Source organism: Oreochromis aureus, linkage group 7 (genome assembly GCF_013358895.1).
Source record: "Oreochromis aureus strain Israel breed Guangdong linkage group 7, ZZ_aureus, whole genome shotgun sequence".
Lineage (NCBI taxonomy): Eukaryota > Metazoa > Chordata > Actinopteri > Cichliformes > Cichlidae > Oreochromis > Oreochromis aureus.
Window position 1 is genome coordinate 44,792,216 of NC_052948.1, and position 20,653 is coordinate 44,812,868.

General features: G+C 41.9%; 1 protein-coding gene across 4 annotated transcripts in view; it reads right to left on the bottom strand.

The window, feature by feature from the left end:
* LOC116334243 (mediator of RNA polymerase II transcription subunit 13-like) overlaps positions 1-19,635 on the bottom strand; it is an 86,024-nt gene extending 66,389 nt beyond the window's left edge. For 2 of the 4 annotated variants that reach the window (XM_039615214.1, XM_039615210.1), the window contains exons 1-2: positions 18,033-19,635; positions 253-490 (exon numbers count right to left, since the gene is read on the bottom strand). In XM_039615214.1, coding sequence (XP_039471148.1) covers positions 253-490; positions 18,033-18,104 — 310 coding nt within the window. In that variant the 5' untranslated portion in view covers positions 18,105-19,635. The remainder of the gene's footprint in view (positions 1-252; positions 491-18,032) is intronic. The other 2 variants (XM_039615212.1, XM_039615211.1) reach the window with 2 other exon arrangements.
* Positions 19,636-20,653: the final 1,018 nt, after the last annotated feature.

Genomic DNA, 20,653 nt, shown 5'->3' on the forward strand with positions numbered 1-20,653 from the left:
TCTAACACACAACACATATTTCACTACTTCTCTGACAGTTTTTCATAAAATCCACTAAAAGCACAAGAAGACTGTATTCCACATGATAACTCCCCTCTATATAAAGCAACTACAAGCCCGTAGAAGCTTACAACCTCAACTTCCAGAGCACAATGGAAGCCGAGGCGAAGACCGATGGGATGGAAAAATAATTGAGATGGATAGAACACGGGAGCGACCCTCATCCTTCATCGCTTTCATCCTCTTTCTCACCTTCCAGCTCTTGATGAATGACACCAGTGAGGTTGGGCTCTTCGCCCCACCAGAAGATCCACAGCTCCTTGGCATCGGGCTTGATTTTGCGTCGCCACACGCACAGCAGGTTGGACTGCACGCAGCGCATGAAGCTGCGCAGAACCGGGTCGTCCTGGGCCGGGGCGGAGATCACGGGCCCGTACTCCCCGCCGCTGGAGAACCTGTAGCAACGCCATTTAATGCCCGTCAACTCCGCCTGGAAGAGAAGAGCAATTAAAAGAACCTTAAATGTTGTACTTGTAATGCAATGTTAATACATACAGTAAATAGTAGAGTAATTTCCCTGTGGCTTCAGTGCAAACATGGTTAAATGCAATGTAAAATAATTAGTTCATTTATAAGTTAATTTAGCAAGTAATCTTTTTAACAATTCTTTAATCATTCACTTTTTTTTCTCTTGTTCTTTGGTTCGAGCCTCACCAAAGCGAGCGGGTTTGCTGTTTCACGCTTTTTTTAATACTTCTGCATTGAATATTTTTGTATTTCTGGCCAGACATTACAGGACGCTGTCTTGGCTTCAGTTAAAAAGCGACGGTTGGTTTTCTTCTTTTCTATTTTTGACACCGATATGAGTTTATATCAGGAGGAAAATTAACAGTCTTGCAGTGTGTTGCACAGAGAACAATCTACTGCTTGACAACAAAGAAACCAAGAAACTGATTGTTCCATGATTGAAAAAAAAAAAAAAGGAGGCAAAGACATGCACACACACAGCAGCAGAGCTGAGTCGGAGCATGTGAACGCTTCTAGGTTCCTGGGAATCGTTAGGACACTGACATGACACATTTACACCCTTGGAAATAAATGCTCTTCCTAAATCGCGCACAAGAAAAAGTCATTTGGAAACATCACAAACTTTGATAGGTTGTGCACAGCCCAGGATGGGAAGGCTCTGCTGCATGTGATTAAAAATGCTCATAATATCATAGGTACCGATCTAGCGAACATCAGCGATATGCTAAATGACAATGCCCAACCCAGCCGCAGCCTGTTCACCCCGCTGCCATCTGGCAAGCGATACAGACGTATCCACTTCCGTGCCACAGAGAGCAGTTTCTTTCCTCGGGCTGTGAGATTACTGATTTCATCCTCCACACTTCAACACAGATAATAGCTTTACTTTTCACGACCAAATTATTTATTCATTCTATTTCATTTACTTTTTGTTTTGTTTCGTTTCGTTTTTTGTCGGCAGCATAAATGAACTACAGCTGAACGTCTTGCAGAATGATGATTAAAATGATCCTGAGTTTAATAAATGTCATTTTTTAATCATTTATTAACTAATAGTTAATGTGCAATACTGTTGTAGTGAGGATTTCTAAAAACATCAGCTTCTAAAAAAACATTATTATATAGAAGGTGAATTAAAACCAACATTAAGGATGAACCCATTAGGTGTGGTTTTTAACAGTGACCATATAAATTGTGTTATCACATCAGACCATGCTGATTTAATCAATATCTGCATGTGTGCCGTCCACTCATTTTCTATTTTCGCCAGCTTCCTGTTTACACAGCTATGATCGTTGCGTAAACAGTTAAAATTATTTAACGTTTCCCTGTTGTGTTGTTGTAACCTTATTTAATCGATGCTTTCACTTGCCGCTCTCGCCGCTGCTGCTGTAAAGATAGCATAAAGAGTGTGTAACTACTGCAGAGAGACGAGCTGGAGAGTGACAGGCAGACGTAAAGGATGGCCTTGAGTGAAATGCATGAATGAACTACTGCAGGAGTGGCGGCACTGAAATGCAGGCCAAGCCAAAAACGAGAGAGAGAAGAAAAGAGGAAACAAGTGTCAATTTCAATGGTTGGAATCTGGCCCAGCAACTGACATCTTCTCCATTTAATCTAATGAGATAAAGGGTGTTTCTGTCGCCTGCTGCAGACTTGCAACTTTGGAAACGTCTCCTCCATCAAAGCCTGACAGGAGACATAATCCTGTCATAATCCTGATTTTTTTTTTTTTTTTAGGAGCACACACAGTGTGGGTAAAGAAACCAAAACACACAAATGTCAGTGATCCTGTGACGATCATGTGTGCTCCGGAAACTATATTCTGATCTTTGTTTGTGTTTTCGTGTTTGCATTCGAGCATGAATGAGCAGAGTGCACAAAGGCATTGTTGAACAGGACAGAGATTTGGCAGGCAGGGGGAAAATCTCTGAGTGTGCTGCGCTGCCCTCCTCTCCTCCCCTGTGTTCACCCAGCTGTGAGGATCATGTTTGGCACACTGGCCCAGGCACCAAGCCATCCAAGGCCAACGGAGGGAAGAAAAATACTGACCCACTTTAACGCAGAGACAGGTAGAAAAGAGCAGCTCAAAGGAAATTAAAGCCCGCGGTGTCTTTGAGTGGGTGAAGAAAAGCAGGCTCCACGGTTGTGATGATTGTAAAAAGAGGGGACAAGGAGGCTTATAGAAATGTTAAGTGTGTTTGCAAACTGGCGACTACTCTCTGCACCCAAGTAAGAAGCTAAAAAGAGAAAGCAAGGACTCTGAGGAAGGGTGTGTATATGCTCAAGTATTCCTAACGAACATATCCACATTACCTACTGGCACACATCCTAAAATGTGAGCGTACAATAAAGTATGCATTTGGCACGCAGGAGCATCCTTGCAGCAAAACGAACCCATAATTGCAATGCGTCCCTTCTATAACGACAGCGCGTGTAATAGAAGATATAAACATTGGCGCTGTGATAAGCCGAGCCCCAAAATTAGCCGTGACAAGGTCAAAGATGCTGTTTGTCCCAAAGCAAAGAGGAAGACATCTGCTTGCACTGCCTCGTCACTCCCAGTCAATGTCAAAAGTTCCTCCACTGTTTGGCACAGCTGTCTGCTGCTTCTACTGAATCAGGAGCTCTGAGATGATGGAAGCAAAATGTCAGAATATATATTTACAATGGCGGCATACCAGCGAAAGGCACGCTCCCGTGAACGGATTCTTCAAACGGCCCCCTTCAGACATGCTCCCCTGAGAAGTCTGCACAGCAATTTATAGCAAAAGTTGGAAGAAGACACCTTAATTTCTGCCAGTATAATTCTAATAAACTCAAGGCGCTTTAGATTTTAAGGTAAAGAGCCAACAATAACACAGACAAACCCCCAACAATCAGACAAAACCCAATCTGTGTGGAAAAGGCTTAGGTTTGATCAAATAATCAGTTTTATTTTTGTTTATTTTTTGTCTTTTTGTGGCCAGAGTGCACAAAAAAAGGTGCTGTGTACTTCTTGGCCATGTGGCAAGTGCTGCTGAACTCCTATGGAGGAATAGCTGTGGCACAGTTGAAGGAAGGGGGAACAGAGCTGCGCTCACACGCTGGCGGGCACATCCAAACACATGCCTGCACACAAACACTGGCATGCACACACACCGCAGCTGTGATGATGTGCAGACCAGAAGTGCTCGAAATTAAAAAAAAAATCTAAAAAAAAATCACTGGCATGCATCGGGAGGCGGACATATTTTCCGACTGATGTCCAGTTATTTTTCAGACGTGACAGCTAAGATCTGCTCATCTATCTGTCTGTGCGCGCGTGTCTGTTGTAGTTCATTTATTCGGCTACGTGCACGTTCATCAATATTGTGTCTGTGTTTTTCTTTAATATATGAGTTGTACACGGAGGCAGTGATAGCTACACTCTTGCTGGATAATAATGATCTCTCAGCACTCTTCACCTTCACTATCAGACCTCCGAAATCAGTAGTAGTGCTAACAAACAGCTAATTCTCATATTTGTATGAATAAATTACCACTTGTAACACATAAGAGAAAATCTGCCAAGCATGTGAATTCAACTGATATCACAACTGAGTCTGGAGACAAAGAGCGGAGCTATTATTTGCTACTCCACTGGCAAATCAGTGTTGCTGAAGAAAATCCAGCCACAAAGGACAACAAAAAAACACGGTTATTTGACTCATTTAAGTATAATTCTGTCATCACCGCTCTTTAAAGGAATGGGGGGTTAAGTTCCTGAAGTGCACACCAAATCAGAGAATGGATTTCAACAACAACAATGTGCTGTATGAGTAGAGCAATTTTGGTGCTAAATGAGGCAAAACTGTAAAAACATGTTATAAAAGAACGGATTACCCAATTGGGATTCCACTCTCATCAGTCTGAGAGAAATTAACTAGGACAAAAATGTCCTTTTGTGCCGTCGGCGCGCTCGGTTCGACTGTCAGTCTGCAAGCCGGCAAGATGGCAAAGAAAAAAGAAAAGAGCACAGCAAATATGTATTTGAAAGCAGCAAATTCCTCATCACCCTTCCGCGGAGAAAAGAGCAAATCAAAGATTATTCCAGGCTGCAGTCTCTGTCTATTTTAAACACTACCATGGGGAGGGGGAAAAGGCAAAGGGGTCAAGAAAAAAAGATGGGAAGATTTTGTTTCACTGTCAATAAAACCCTGCACTCCTCCGAGCCCCTTGTTCTCCAGGTTGGCTGGTTCAATTTCTGATTGAATGCAGGACCAAAAACAAGAGCTTTTCCTTCAATTGCTAAGACGGACCAAAGCCTTGACCTTACTCTCACCTCTATTATCTTTCTCGTCTTCACTCTCCCGCTCATCTCTCAGCACTTTCTCACCTCCACAGATGCCTATGTAATACATCCTGGCAGGTGTGTTTCATACTTTTTCTCTTTGCCTTTTTTTTTTTAATTTATCTTTTTATGTGTTTTTTTTGTTGTTGTTTTTTTCATTTGTCTAATAAACACAGCTTTAGCTTTAGCTATAGCTGCTTTAAAATCTTCCCACCATTCTCACAATGGGATAGATTCAATCTTGTATCTTTAAAAGGTGGTGTTGCACAGAAATCCAAACTTTAAAGCTGAGAGTTTAAAAGGTATTTCCTGGAGAAAAAAAAGGGCAGGGGGGGCTCAGAATAACAGAATCTGTCTCCAAACCAGAGGTCAACCTCAGTGCACCAGTCCCGCGCTTGTAATCACAAAAATATGGAAGTCAGTGCTTTAATCTTTAGCACACAGTGCTCGAACACAACATGACTTAAAGAGGAAAAGAGAGAGAGAGAAGTGGATCCCATTTCTAGAGATGTTTGTCATGCTGCAGCTCAAACAAACTGGAACTCGTGCGTACATGTTGTTTAAAGCCTGGGAGCTTTACAATGAACAGGAAACATTCATTACTCAGATGGCAAAGCTGAGAGGAAAACACACTTGACATAGACTTTTCAGGAACGTCTCAGCAGTCTGAAAATATTTTCGGTCCCCTTATTTTTCTCTTGAAAACTTGCAGACCTTCTGAATGGACCTCTTGAACTCCCCGAGTAGTAGTGATGCAGGAAAACACACACACACACACACACACACACTTTGGCCCAACCCTAGAAAAAGAAAGAGGCGTGTACTGACAAAGCATTCAGACATGACTCTGCGGAGCACTTCCTTTCACTTTCAGGACAAACGACTGCCGTGAAAAGCCATAGCACATAAAGCCGCAGAAGACAGAAGAGATCTTTGAAAACACACGTTTACACCAAAAGTTAAGAGGAAATATATTTAGTCTTGGTCGCGAGCAAATGCCTGAACTTCTAACAGGAACGCAGCCGATGTGATCATCTGAGAGGATAAGCGCCTAATGCTCTACCAAAGCTGACAGAAAGCACACAGAGAATGTCGTCTGAGAGAGACGCCACTTCTTTAGGAATCTCAGCGCGAGAGCCTCGCAGGCTGACAAAGGAGCCACTTTAGGCGATTGAGAGACAGCTTGGCTCAGCAGTTTTACCTACTCTGGCACATGCCGAACACTTAGTCTTTCTTAGAGTGGCATAGCTTTCTCATCAACGTCAAATCTGATTAGACGCTTGACAAGCTGCCAATATTTGGGGTGTGTTCAGATCGCTTGTGATGCCCGTGAGTCTTTAGATAAGACTTGTTGTCTTTATCAGACAAACACAACCGCATCCATCTCCCTTTGATTCAATGTCAGAGGACTTTATTTGCTCTCTGAAAACGAGTCCTCGTTGCTTTAAGTCAAGTGTCTTTTGATTGGCTGCCTCTCGCAAGCAGAAGGTTTGATGAGCAGGTGGGCGGGGCTTCTGCGCCTGAGATGATCACAAGCATATCTGCCCTCACTGACACCACACAGCAGAAAAAAGTAGGGAAAAAAACAGCTGTATATGAATAAGAAGCAGCATTAGTGGATTTTGGGTAATCTGGGTATTCTGGGTAAAGCCGCGCATGTCCCGTTATTTGGTAGGTGTGGGTTAAGACAGTGTTTGGTTGTTTTAGGCCTGTGATGAACTAGAATCCTCTCTTAGGTGTGTGTAAACCGCTAGCTCTGTATCAGCAGCTCTGTATAGGCTGTCGCATTCCCACAACACTAAGTTAGATAAGCTCTTAAGAAAACATACATAACGTTGTTACATGTAAAATGTGAGATTATTTCACATCGTTTCTTACATATTGTACTTGGGAGTGTAAAGATTTTCATGAATGGTACTTGCAATAATTGGACTGTTTTTGTTTTCTTGACATGACAGAAATTAGCTGTGCATGCAGAATAAAATTAAGAAATTCCATCTATGGAAATCCCCTTTAATATTTACACATATTAATTCCCCTCATAGTCATTTTTATTGCATGTGGCTGTCAGATTCAGGCCAATGTGAACAAGATCACATCCTCTTATTCTCTTAGAACTGAAAGCATTCACGTTAAAAGCATGCAACAGGGAACGCACTGGATACGTTTGTGAAGGAGCTAAATGAAACAAAATGTAATTTTTTTTCCATGGTTAGCCTCAAAATCAATCTTCAAATCAAGAAAGCTTTAATCTGGGGCATTATTGACAGTTACACAATACCTTAGTTTTTCCCTGCTTCAGTTCTCTCCACTTTCACGGCTCTCTTTCTCCACATGCTGCCTGGTTCTCTTCCTTTACATCGTCTGATAAAGAAATAGGTTGCCACTTCTCTGCTGTTCTGCTTGCAGAATGAAATCAGATTCCAATTTTTTTGTGCAGCCTGATGAGAAAGGTCAATTACTGATCTGTTTGGCTATGCTGCGAGCAGACGTAGTAGCTGCCATTCTTTTAGTATTCTCAGCAAAGTAACTGCTCAGTGATTGCTGCAGCATTGAGCCACACTTGGTTCTAGAGTAGATGTCACAATTTAAAAAAAGGAAGTGAAATCTTACGACTTTAATGACAGTTTTTTTTCCGTGTGTGTTTGTTTGTTTATCGCTTCAGCGCTGAAATGCTGAAGCAGTCCAACGGAAAATCAAGTGCGGAAATGAAATATGAACAAAGACAACGTGAGCTCTGATGCTGCGATTGCTAAGTCAACACTGAGAAGGCACCAGTTAGAGGAGCCAGTGGCAAAAATCAGAACAGGCAACGACTCCCCCTTCATCAATTAACCCGCTGAAATCAAATTAACCCACAAGGAGTCGCGCTCCCTTCTGGCATTTTACAACACAAATGAAGAGCGATGCACATTACTGCACTTGCGAGGAAGCGAGAGCGACACCAAAGTGCCAAACAGGTGTAGAAAAAAGGCCTCTGGGACACTAAACAGATGCCTTTCCTCTGCCTTCTGCCACCACCTTTACAAGCCCCTGCAAAACAAGGGACCGTCATTTGATCTGTGCTCTGCTGCAGCATCCAGCCCTGGGAGGTGAGCAAGCCAAGCGACCTAATTAGAGCAGTGAGAGTCCCCAGGGCTGAGTGACGGATAGACCTGCCAATCACGCTGCGGAAAGCCTCCATCAAACCCTGACTTCTCACCTGACACAAAGAGAAGTAGGAGGTAGGAGGAGCAGCGGCGGAAGACCAACAAAGACAGCTGGACACTGTGTACAGTAGCGAAGCCACATCTGAAAGACAAGATCCCCTGCCATTTGCAAAATGAAACAACACAAGCTGCAGCATTAGGCTGCTTTCAAAGCATTAAGGGACAGACTAAAGCAGTGGTCCAGCTCCGACTGAATTATTAACGTGCAAATAAATAAACCAGCCCCTGCTTTACTAGTGTCTCTGGTGTAACTTAATTAACTGTGACAAGCCACGGGGAGGGAGAAATGAGCAAAAGACACAAAAGACAGAAAAACGGAGAATCACAAGAGGAAGAGAGAGAAGTAAAAACAGTTGCTAGGCAACATACAACATCTGTAGGAATTCAGCAAGATATTCAAGTTTGGAGATTTCTGTCTCCAGGGTTACAGTGAAAATATAACATTACAGTACTGTAAAAGCTCAAAATCACAGAGCCGCATGCTGCACGTCTCTCCTGAGCTCAGCTACACCTCCCAACACTTCATAACAACCACCGTTAATAAAAGCTAAATTGATCATTAATTAGTTTTTTTAATTTACTGTTAATTACATTTTTGTTAATAGTTATTTGCTGTTAATATGCAATAAAGTGTTTACAATATTAGATATTATTAAGCCCAAACTGACATTTATGGCACTCTGTTTAAGAGTGCGTGTGGGTTATATGGCACATATACAGAATACAGTGATATGCCACCAAGGGAGTCTAATATGTGACGCTGGATCTCAGACTAGTCTCACTATTGCTGGGACAGTTGTGTCACAGCTGCAACACCAAAGGCCGCCTTGTGTGGTTCTTTGAGACGCCAGTGGCTTTGACAAAACGGCGGTTTGACACCCTGGGAATGAGCTAGGCTCGCTAGTGAGTAATGACATCTTCATTTTAAAAGGAGCAATGCTATCTGCTACTCATTAACAACTAATTAGAAATTTGTTTTTCATTAAAAAAAAATATAAAATAAACTGTTTGTTGGCACATTTCATCACAGTGAAAATTTTAGTCTTTTATCAGATATGATACAAACATATTACAGGACAGTTCAGTCAAATTAGTCGAATGAATGAATGCCAAAGTCTCAGATTTTATATTATTAATAATAATTAGCAAGTATCATTGCTCATCATATCCCTATTTACAGCTAAATGTTATTTACAATTTCATTAACGCTGAACTTACAATAGATTAAGAATATTTGTTATAAATTACAGCATTACTCCCCCTTACCCCCCACCCCCGCCCCGTACAGCTGGAATTCATGAGCTCCAATGTGACTGAACATTACCATTGTACAGGATTACACACTGAGTTTTTGTGCAGCAGGAATGACTTAAATTGTATTAAAAAAAATTACTCAGTGCAGTAATTGTACAATTAGCACTGCATGGAGGCTTTTTGAAATGCCTACAAGTAGTTAATAGTCTGATTGTTCCTGAAATTGGGCAAATGGAGCATAAGCAGTATGAAAAATATCTAATTTGGCTTGTAATTTCCTGCATTGATTTTTTCCCCCCCCACAGGGATGCTGTTTCAGATAAAAAGACAGCCCTCCATAAGTCAACATGACTTTTCAGTTGTTTCATCACACACCAGATAAACAGAATATAAGGAAGGAACCTGGAAAGCACGAAACTGCATGTGGGTGAGTGGGTGGAGGGCTAACGCATTGCCAGGCCATTAGTATCTCAGTAGGTCACACCTGAACAGGTTTCAACCTGCAACTCACCCGACTGCTGTCTCTAATCCATTGTTTTGCTTACTAAGTGGGCGTGGTAGCCAATCAGAGCTTTTACACTAAAAGTCCTCTGCACTCCAGCACATGCACTCACACAATCTTATGTAATCCCACTCAAGTCTTCCTCTTGCGTCCATTCACTCTTTACAACCCAATACAACAACAACATGGCATGTTCGCGTCTTTGCATGAACACTTTCAGCCCCGTGTCTTCACGCTCACTCAGTCCTGTCTGGTAAATATTCCATCAAACCTCTTTGTGCTTCGCTATTACGCTGCAATGTCCATTTATTCCATAAAGCAAGCCAGGACTGAAATTGAGCTGTACAAATTTTCATTAGCATTTGAAAAATCATGAGTGTCTGCCTAATTCAAGATGAGAGAGAGCGCGCCGTTTGGCAGAGCAGGGAGAATCAATGCACAAACGGCCGTGAATCAACAGTCTGCACATAATGTGTTTGTTCTCATCAAGTACCCGTCTGATTGGTCGCAGATAATCTCTCAATGGAACATGAACACACGATAATTAGAATTTGCAACAGCGCGGCAGACAACATTAATGTTTTCTCTCTCCCCTCTTGTTTTGCAGCTCTAAGAGAAACCCTTTAACCTAAGTGCGCTCTAACAGCAATTGAATCCCAGCCAGCCATGATATTGGCAAAGCTGTCTGGCTTGCGGAAAATATTTGCCCAGTTACAAGCAGGGCAATATCTCCCTTAAAAGAAATTCTCTTTGTCAATTGGCCTGCAGTCAGGTGGAGAGATAGCAAACAGATCTCCCCGAGGAAAGCCCAGCATGCCTGTGTGATGCTACATGAGACCTGCGGCATCATAAAAACAAAAGTTTGACCGGTTTCTGGAATATGTCTAACAATTAGGTACCGTCCTTTGGAATTTGTGTTGAATCCAGATGTGGAGGAGCAAAGTGAAATTCACGAGTAGAAGAAAACAGCAGAAGTCGGTGGAAATACTCTGCTGGGGATATCTTTATTTTTTTTTTAGATAACAAATAACAACTGAATTGATGGAAACTGCATTTACTTAGGATCTATAATTAACTACAACGTCAACTTGTTTTAGGAAAGTATGCAAGGCTCCTTATTTTCTAAAGCATAAAACATTTAAATCATGGCTTTAAAGTATATCAAGAGCTGTTATTGCATCATCCAAGTTACAACCTCCAGGGCTGAAAAATGAAGCCAACGCTGAAGTGCCAAAAACTGCAGTGCCTCCAATGTCCATTTGTGGTTGGCTCTAAAAGCAAGTCAGTCCCCACAGACTCCCATGTTAAAATGTCCAACCTTACAATAGAGTTAAACGTCTTTATAGCATGGTAAAATACAGCTTTGGTCTTTATAGCTACTTTCCCCTTCATAACAGCTGCATGAAACTGATTTTTATTTATAACTGGCCCATTTAAATTTCATTACAGCTCAAATATATGCATTACTAGAGGTGGGACCACTCTGAGTGGCAGGTAGAATAAGTCTGAACTATAGCTCACAGCTGTGTTTGTGCTCTTTTGTACCATTTGGATTATTTTTAATGTAATTGTAATACAAATACTATAACCTACCGTGTAATACACAGTATCCATTTAGTCTAAATTTTAGATATATGTGTATTTTTCTTCTGTGAATAAAATATTGTCTTGTGCAAAGCTAAGAAAATGTTGTACTTTTTATCCCAGCGTGACCATAAAATGGCAAAAGCAACAATGATGTTTTCAATACACATTTCTCTAAAAGTCTATCAGCCTGTTCGCCAACCACCTACCAAACTTTCCAGCTGTCACGGGCAGCTGATGGCACCAGCTACTGCCCATTCCTGCCAATCCTCCTGCCCCTCTCAGACTTCTGTCGCCCTACACACATGCAGGAGCACCAGCGGGCACTAAGAATAGAACACAGCTGGCACTGCTGGGCTTACATATTTCACACTCAAGCCACCGTGCTCCAAAATACTCCTGCACCATCCTGTCCCACATCCAGCTCTGGGACCGGCGGCGCTTCCCTCCCTTCCCGCCCACTCTGCCTTTGAACCGTTCTTCACCTCTGCGGCAGGTCCCTGACAAGCCCTCCGCTCAGATAAGATCCATGACTTCACTCGAGAGAATTTACGAGAAAAGGGATGTGTAGTGAAAACAGAAGTACGAGCGAGGAGATTCCCGTCTTCCTGTTTTCGACTCGTACTCTACCCTACTTCTGTAACCACTACACTGTTCATTCACAACTTATTTGAGTGCAGCATGTGTTTCTGACACAGAGCATGCCCCGTCCAGACAGACAGGTGGGCCACTGCTTGAACAAGACCTATTGCCATGACAAAGGATTCCCTCTGCGGCGGCGGTGGCAGATTAGTGGGAGGTGTCGCACAGAGACTAGGTGAAGCCAGCGCTAACTGTCTGAACTACAAGCGAGCAGTCTGGAATGATCACTCCTTAATGCTGTCCTGGCTTCAGTGTCGCCCTTAAAAATCTTTGTATAAAAAAAGCAGCAGCGCATTTATTTAAACAATGCCGGCATCTGATATCGAATGCCTAGATTAAGGTTTGTTTACTCATCATTTCATCTGACAGATCCTGATTTTGTAATCGTCTTTTTCTTATTTATATACACATAGATTTGAAAGATGCTAAATTTATACTGACAACTCTATGTGTAGACAAGCCCGGAATGACTTAATCCCTTGTGCTATACACTTGCATTATTCTATAACAAAACACACCAGTGAGCAGTTTCTTCCTCCGCTTTTATAATGTTCACCAAGGACACCGTGGAGTGCCTTCCATTAAAAACATACACAAATCCACAGCTTAATGTAGTCTTAACCAAGTTTAACACTTCATATGTCGTGGCTAATGCTTCTTAAAAAAAAACATCTCCACAAAAATTAATTTGCCTTTACCTTTTCTTGCTTATTGGCTAATTTATTCTTTAAAAAAGCTTGTGTTTACACAAGGAAACAAGTCATTCTGCGTGCTATCACTGCATGTCTTTAGCTACAGTTTGACGGTAAAATTGTTACTAAAGACTGGTTCATTGCTAGACTCGCATGATTTTAGCGGGGAAATAACTGTGACTGAGACGTGCACTGAGCAGGGCATTTACAGCAGAAGAATAAACAGCATCATGGTGACACTACATCTAAGTTATTACTCACATACTCCTGCTATTTTTGTATGTTTTGCTACTTATTAGACGTAGGCGGAACCTGATGCAGTTTCACGTCGTGATAGTGTATCGATACAATCCCGATACAATCCCCAAATACTCTGGGAATACGATGAATAAGAGGGATCACCTCATGTACCACCATCCTGAGATAATGTTAGCCAAGCAAACCGAAAAAACATCCAACACCAGCACAATCACTCACACTTTTGATCATAAGGCGATTGGTACATGTCACCTGTTAGGAGGCAACCTTTCTGCAAACAGTGGGAGTCTGACTTGGACTGATTGCAACCGCTCTCAGAGAGATTGTCAAAGGTTTGCAAATAGTTTATAAATACAGACTGCAAGCATGTTGCCATCACTCTGAATGAATCTTTGTCAGTGTGCAGAATTCAAGGGGGCTCGACTCAATTGGCTGCCAGCTGGTTGTATTCTGGTTATGTTACTATAGAACAGGAGTGTTGCTGAGTGCAATTGTAATAGTTAATAGTGAATTTCTACACAGACAGCAACGGATATGTGATTTTTGGCATCACAATTAAAGTTATCACAGTTAACTGCTCTATCGTCAGAAACAGATTGAATGTAACTGCCAACTTATTGTTTCATTCAGTCACACACTGATATCAGTCTGAATCCATCTTATGGCAACATTTATAGCAGGTTCCAGTGACAGCGTTGGTATGCTTGACAATCTAATCTCATTTTGCAGCAAGAGAAAAACTGAAGTGACATAACTATCTTTTTGGTGAAACAAATACTGACAAAGTTTAACTCTGAGGACATCATTTGCAGTTTAAAAAACAAATGATAAATCTCTGCATATCTCAAAATGTTAAAAATCCCAATAATATCAATCGTATTGAGAGGACTGACAATCTACTACTACTAATATACGTGACGTTACTTGCTAATAATTATTTATTTTTAGAGGTTGTTATGGTAAAAAAAACAGCCTATGTATATATATATATATATATATATATATATATATTAAAGAATTAAAGAGCTATACATGTTTCATTCTTAGAGTGCATCAAATACCAAAAACAGTAGTCTTGCTGTATAGTTTCAACACACATTTCAAATGATGCCCAGTTTAACAATTTCTTGGCTCAGCAGACCACGACATGCACACTATCCAACCACCAGCTCTTTTTCATCCCTAAGCAACCTTGCAATATTCTCTACCATTAATAACAAGCAGACGCAAACAGCTTAAATTAAAAAGGCACCGCTCCTGATTACCTGCTTCTTCTTACAAGCCATGGCCGCTCACCTGCCATAAATCAAGACGCCGCTGTTAATGCTATTCCCTCAGCCTCATCTCTTAGCATTTTTATGTCCACGCCAGACAGTAGCATCATCATTATACAAGCAAGATCTCTATTGGAATACAGTTTGGCTAATGAGCACCTTTTAGTTGATCACATTAGACCTCTACTTGAGGACACTTAATTACCAGTGTTACACTCCACGTGCCTCTGTCGAGGGGGACAGGAGAAGTCCTTTAATTAAGGTCTCTCCATTCCACATATGTTTGCACAAGCCTGGGATGTAGGATACATTCACACCCCGGATGAAGGCGACGAGGCGCATGGTGTGTACCACCACGCCAGAGTGGGAGGAGGACTTTAGTGTGCGCGTGCACTTTTGCGATACATATGTTTGAGTGTGGGAATGTGGGTGTTTATTTTTCTTAACCCCCCCCCACCACCACCACAACCACCACCTCTCTTTTTGTGTTGCTGCTTGTGTTTGTGAAAGCATCTCCGGGTGTGTTTGTCTGCCTGTGTGTATAATATGACGGGTGTTTGAAGTTTGCCTCCAGAGTCTGCATGGTTTACAGTGTGCCCAGTGCAAACCCACACACACACACACACACACACACAGAGGCTTCCTGTGTTGTGAGGCTCTTAACTGTCTCCTCCTTGCGTTTCATATTCAGGCTGGGACTCAGTCTTATAAGAACCTGCCCAGTCCACAGAAAGATGACTGTTCCCTCTCTCTCTCCCTCTCTTTCCCATTACATTCTCCCTCTTTAATTTTCTCTCGTGCTCTGTCTCACTCTTTCACTCTCAGTTTCTCGCTCAAATAGGCTGAGGCTAGCAGTCAGGAAATGCACATCAGTCATAATACTTTCCTAAAATGAAAACAGATTCTGCTTCAGTCCATCAGCCTCTCCCTCTCCCTCTCTGCTCGCTCCTTTAGCCCAAAACATTCCTGTTTCTCCTCTTCTCCCTTTCCTCCACCCTTCCCTGTTTCAGTGCCACTTCGACTTAGCTCACCATGTCACCTCTTTTTCCTTTCTTTTCTTTTTTTTTTTTTTTGCCTCCCACCTAAAAGGTTCTTGTTTGCTTTCTGTCACAGATGGATGGTCTCCAGCACACAAGACAGTTGTTTTGTGGGTTGTGTGATTGCAGCAATCTCAAGAATCTGACACGGGCCACACGGAGCTCATGACAGTAATCCTGCCGTGCCCCCATGAAGTTCCCACATTATGGGAGCTAAGGTACCTTTGTTTTTTTTGTTTTTTTACTGGTGCGGGTTGCAATAACAGTAAGCAAGTCGGTGTGAGCGACAAGGTTAATGCATGCTGGAATGCTGTTTAACAGGCTGTCAGAGCAGGAGCACTCAGTGATTAGCCACTAGAACACAACCTAGAGGGAAAGATAAAAAAAACAAAAAAAAAACATCCCACCTCAGAGGCAGTTTTACTGTCATGAAAAAGAAAAAAAAACCTGACTCTGCCTTCGACTGATTCATAAAATCAGAAGAATAGGAGTAACTGGTTCATCTAATCTACAAAGCAGTAGTAGCTACACTTCCACTCTACCTTTGTAACAGTTACCAGCTATTTTCCTCTAAATGGTTGTTTCTTGATGTGCTTATAGTTCTGACAGAAAGACCTCATCTCCAGCATGCCTGCATCTGGTGGTGAATTTAAAAGCATCATAAGGAATGAATGCACTGCAGGAGACCTGTGGATGTTAAATGTTATGAGTATTTATATATTCTACATTATGCTGTAGATCTTGTATTTTAAGTTGTATTTGTATCTTTCTTTTTTGAGTATATTATATATATATATATATTATATTGTGATTGATTACCTTGGCCAAGCCTCCCTTGTAAAACAGATCTGATCTCATTGGGACTTCCTGGTTAAATAAAGGTAATAATTACTCTCCTTGTTGATCAATATCCCATCCACTAATCGATAACCGTTTCTGCATTAAAGCGACGCCTGCAGGAAACAATAAGCGCAAATATGCAGAGGTTTTTGTTTGCTGATTCATTTCATCCCCTTCAGGTGATATTAACAGCACCTCAACCTCCACCTCTGCCGCATTTTGTCACATGAGCATGAAAATGCAACTCTTTATTGCTGTCTCTTTGTCTCCATCATCCCCTCTAACCAGGACACTTGGTGTCTCATTAGTGTTTTGTCCCGTCTTGGACTTCCCTGCATGGGTCCTGCCAGTGAGCAACCACTTAGGCACCAGCCAGTCATAAATATTCTAAACAAGCCAGCTGATGGATGGTCTCTTTCTCCCTGCGTTTGAAAGGGATGTTCACGATGGCCAATAATGCCACAGCGAGTGAATGTAAGCTCTCTCCCCCGACACACACCCACGCACACACAAGGGAATATCCGCGAATGACACGGTGACAGAGAGGCAATCGATGTTTTCTTTTCTGTCAGGCTGAGAAAATTTAAGACTTCTAGCGTAATGCCCGTGTTTCTGTGCGACTGCAATCCAAACAAGCGTCTCAAATAGCTCGAGATTCCCCCGTTTGTTCCAGTTACAGACACCAATATTACTCAAGTACACAAGAAAGAAGAAGTGATGATTCATTTTGACTTTCTGTGCTAACTACAAAGTCTATTCTTCCCCTATCTCCTGTTTTGTGTCGTGGTTTTTAAATCATGACCATACTTTGTGACATGTGCCTCTATAACTTCTGTATGTAGTGTAACAGGGGCCCAACTGCTGTTGTAGTGTAACAGGGGCCGACAACCTGCATGATCAACTAAAAAAGCCCCCAGGACCCATATGTTGTTGTGGTTCTCAGCGGCAGCCTGCGCCTGAGCTCAGTCTACTGCATGCCTTTCCACTTGGCTGCCTGTTGTAGTAAGACAGTTAACTCGCTGATTGCAGGATGAAAAACTGTGAAAGCACCGCCGCTCAGTTCCCTTCCACCCTCTGCAAAAATGCTGCTGCCTGGAGAGTCAAAAACACCTTGTTTTCAGTGCGAAAGTGCTGCTTCCGTTGTGTGCCTAATACATGATGCTGCCTGTCAAGATCTCTCTTGCTTTTTAAAAAAAAAAAAATCTCCTGTGAGACAATTATTCCACTAATTCTCATTCTCAGATCTTCTTCTATTTCCAAGTTATGAGCTAGGCAGCATTTTTTTCTAGCAGCGCCATGCATAAAACTATTATTTTCTGAAAATCAGAGTTTTGGGGGTTTTTTTTATTTGTTTTTTTGTTTTTTTCTTTATTCTCTGGCTGTAGAGATATCTGACAGTGGCAGCAGCAGGGCTCCTTTCCAAGTTAGTTGCTTGGCAATGCATTAGAGTTCCTGCAAGATTTCCAGTGAAATGATTATTTAAAGGGGGTGGAGGATAATGGCCACTGTGCTCTTCATAGGGAGAAAAGAAATGACTGTTTATCTATTGTTTACTTGCCAGATACATGCAAACACACAAATAATTGGCCAGTCAGTTGTGGTAGCATTTGAACCCTGCGTTTTAAAGCGTCACGAGATTTAGTTTGGTTTGAAAATGTGATAGCAAAGTTGATTTATTCTCGTTAAACCCTCCTTTTATGATATCAGGCATATAGTGATGAAATATGCTGTTTATTCCGAATCACTAACCCGTGTTAATGATTGCCTAATAACAACATCACCGATTGGTTCACCTTTGTACAGCAGGCACACATTAAAGCATGCCTCCCCACTGTCTTATGACTTGTCCATCACAACCGCCTCGCGTGTCTGTGACGAACGTGATTTATTAATACCGTACCAGAGAGAAGATGTTGGAGTGGCAGTCCTCAAGGCTTGCCCCGTTAGCCACCCAATTCGCCGATGTAGTCATAATGGTCCGCCTTTGGGGTCGTCAGCGCAGGGCATGTCGAAATCCTACATCGGTTATCAAACACCGAGCAGGGGCTGACAAATCGGTTCCCTCACGAGTCTGCCCCCAAAAAAATAAAAAAATAAAAAATAATAATATATATATAAAAAAAATTAAATTAAAAAAAAAAAAAACAAGCAGGCTTATAACCTCACAAGAGGTCCGGATAATAGGCTCGGAGTGGTCGGATGGGCGTATTCAAAAAGAAGTGCAGAATGCATTAAAAAAATAAAAATAAAATAAAAAAAAATGCCTGTGTTGTAGTGTTGATATATCCAAGCGTGAGCGGGGGATCACAACATTGTTACAATCCAGGTCGGGCGATTCCAAATCTGATCACTGTCAACAGCCGGAGAGCGCACAAATGTATCCATTTCAATCCCGAGGAAGATCCGCCTGTTTCCAAATCAGTCTCTCCGCGGATAGTTTCATCATTAAATGACCGTAATCCATTTGTAGGGGGGGACGCGACTCCCTTTTCTTCCTCGCTCTGGGAACAGCCTACCTCCTCTCCTCTCCTCCTCCTAAAACAAACAAAAAAAATTAAAGAGTCAAAACTTCTTGAAATATAATCGCTGCAGTGCGAAACAATCAAGTTGAGGAGCACGCAGGATATCTGATTCCGTTTCCACAAGCTGATGCACCACTTGTGATAGTTTTCGAGAATCGCGTGTGCTATTTATAGCCGTCTTTCTTGTCACAACCGTTCCTCTCACAATAATGTAACCCCAGTGTGCGTGTCTCTCACAAACACACACACACACAAACGGGTGGTGCGGGCAGGAATGTTTAATCCCTCTGTTGCTCTTGAATTAAACGGGAGCGCAGACGGAGAGGTCTCTAAAAAAGAAAAAGCTTCCCCCTCCACACACACACAAACACACACCAACCAACCAACCAAGTGCACCTCCGCGGCAGGACGGACAAAGTCGAGCGGGTTCCTCAGTTAGCCTGAATCATGAGTCAAAGCGTTGAGACAAGAAAAAAACTATTCTTACAGGGCTCACTCCACCAGCAGGAAAACGACAAACAGGCGTCTGTGCAGACGGAGGTTTGAAAAAATCCTTCCTTCCTTTCAGCTTTATATCATTACGAAACGTCCTCTCGCGACCACAACAGCCTCAGTCTTGCACACCAGAAAAAAAAAATACATATATCAGGTAGGATTTCTTTAAAAACGCACAGTTCAAGCAGAAGTGGCCGTCCTTGTCTGGCGCCCGTTGCTGACATAAAGAATATGTTGCATGCTGCAGATATAAATATATTTGAAATGTCTCATAAAGCACCGCCTCGGCATTTAAAAGCGCATCCTCCTGTTTCTCTTTCGCTATTGAATTAAATCCTCAAAGGCGTGTTTGGTTTCCTCGGCGGCGACTCCTTCCTCATTGTTTATCTCTCAGATGGCGTTATTATGCAGCTATGGAAGTGTATGCGTGCGCGCAGCCCGAATGTGTCACTCTCACCCTCCGTGTCTGTTTGTTTTACGCCGAACGCTGTGGCGTTTCTTCGCGCACGATCGTCCAGCCCACCGCGCATTGTAATGTAATGGCGGTCGGAAGCGTACTACCCGAGACTCGCCTTTTCCATTTGGCCAAGTTTGTACTCACGTGATCAAAGTCCAGGATTACAGTAGTTGAGTGTATTTGATATTAGAGGCGGACGCGACAGTCGCCGAGATTCCTTTATTGTTGCCATGTGCGCTTTGTTTCTGTGATCTTTTGTTCTGCCTGAAACGCGCAGTGAAGGGTTATTATTTTATTTATTATATATATATTTTTTTTTTTATCACTGCACGGTGTCATTCTGTGATGCATTGGTTACATAATGTATCTGTGCTCTCACAACAGAGGATGTGACAGAATAGAGGTCAGAATGACTTACTGAGCACGCTGTGTTTCATAAGAGATATCTATGTAGGTTAGTCTTACACTCAGCATGTGCATCACATATTATCTGAAAACATTTCTGAGGCTCACGCGAAAAAATAAAAATACTCAATATGACTCAAACCAAAGATTGGGAGTTATTTAGAGTGGTTGTATTCAGGGCCGCAGCTAAGATTTAAAAGATACACCTAGCCCCACCATGAACCCCACCCTAGCCCCAAGCCCCAACTATTGTTTTAGTGTACGGTGTCAATAAAGTTAAATATTTATTTTTAAAAACATTTAAAAATGCTGAAATGCATTTTGAATATATTTTTAATGCTAAAATATAATTGTTGCTGTCATCAATGAATTTTCAAATGTACAGTTTTACAAAAAAAGAAAACAGTCAAGCACATTTTTTTTAAATTAAGATACCAAATTCCAGTTAGTTATTAAGTTATTCACCTGGTGATGAAACTATGCTGAAGGGTGTTTCTTTCGTCTCTTTGCATTTTACATTTTTATCTATCGGGTGTTATTAATGATTGATCAACAAATAGCTAATATTGGGAGATAATAGTAGCCTGCTGATACGGCCCCATTCAGGCTTTCGCAACTGGGCAATAGTTTGCTAAAGCTTTT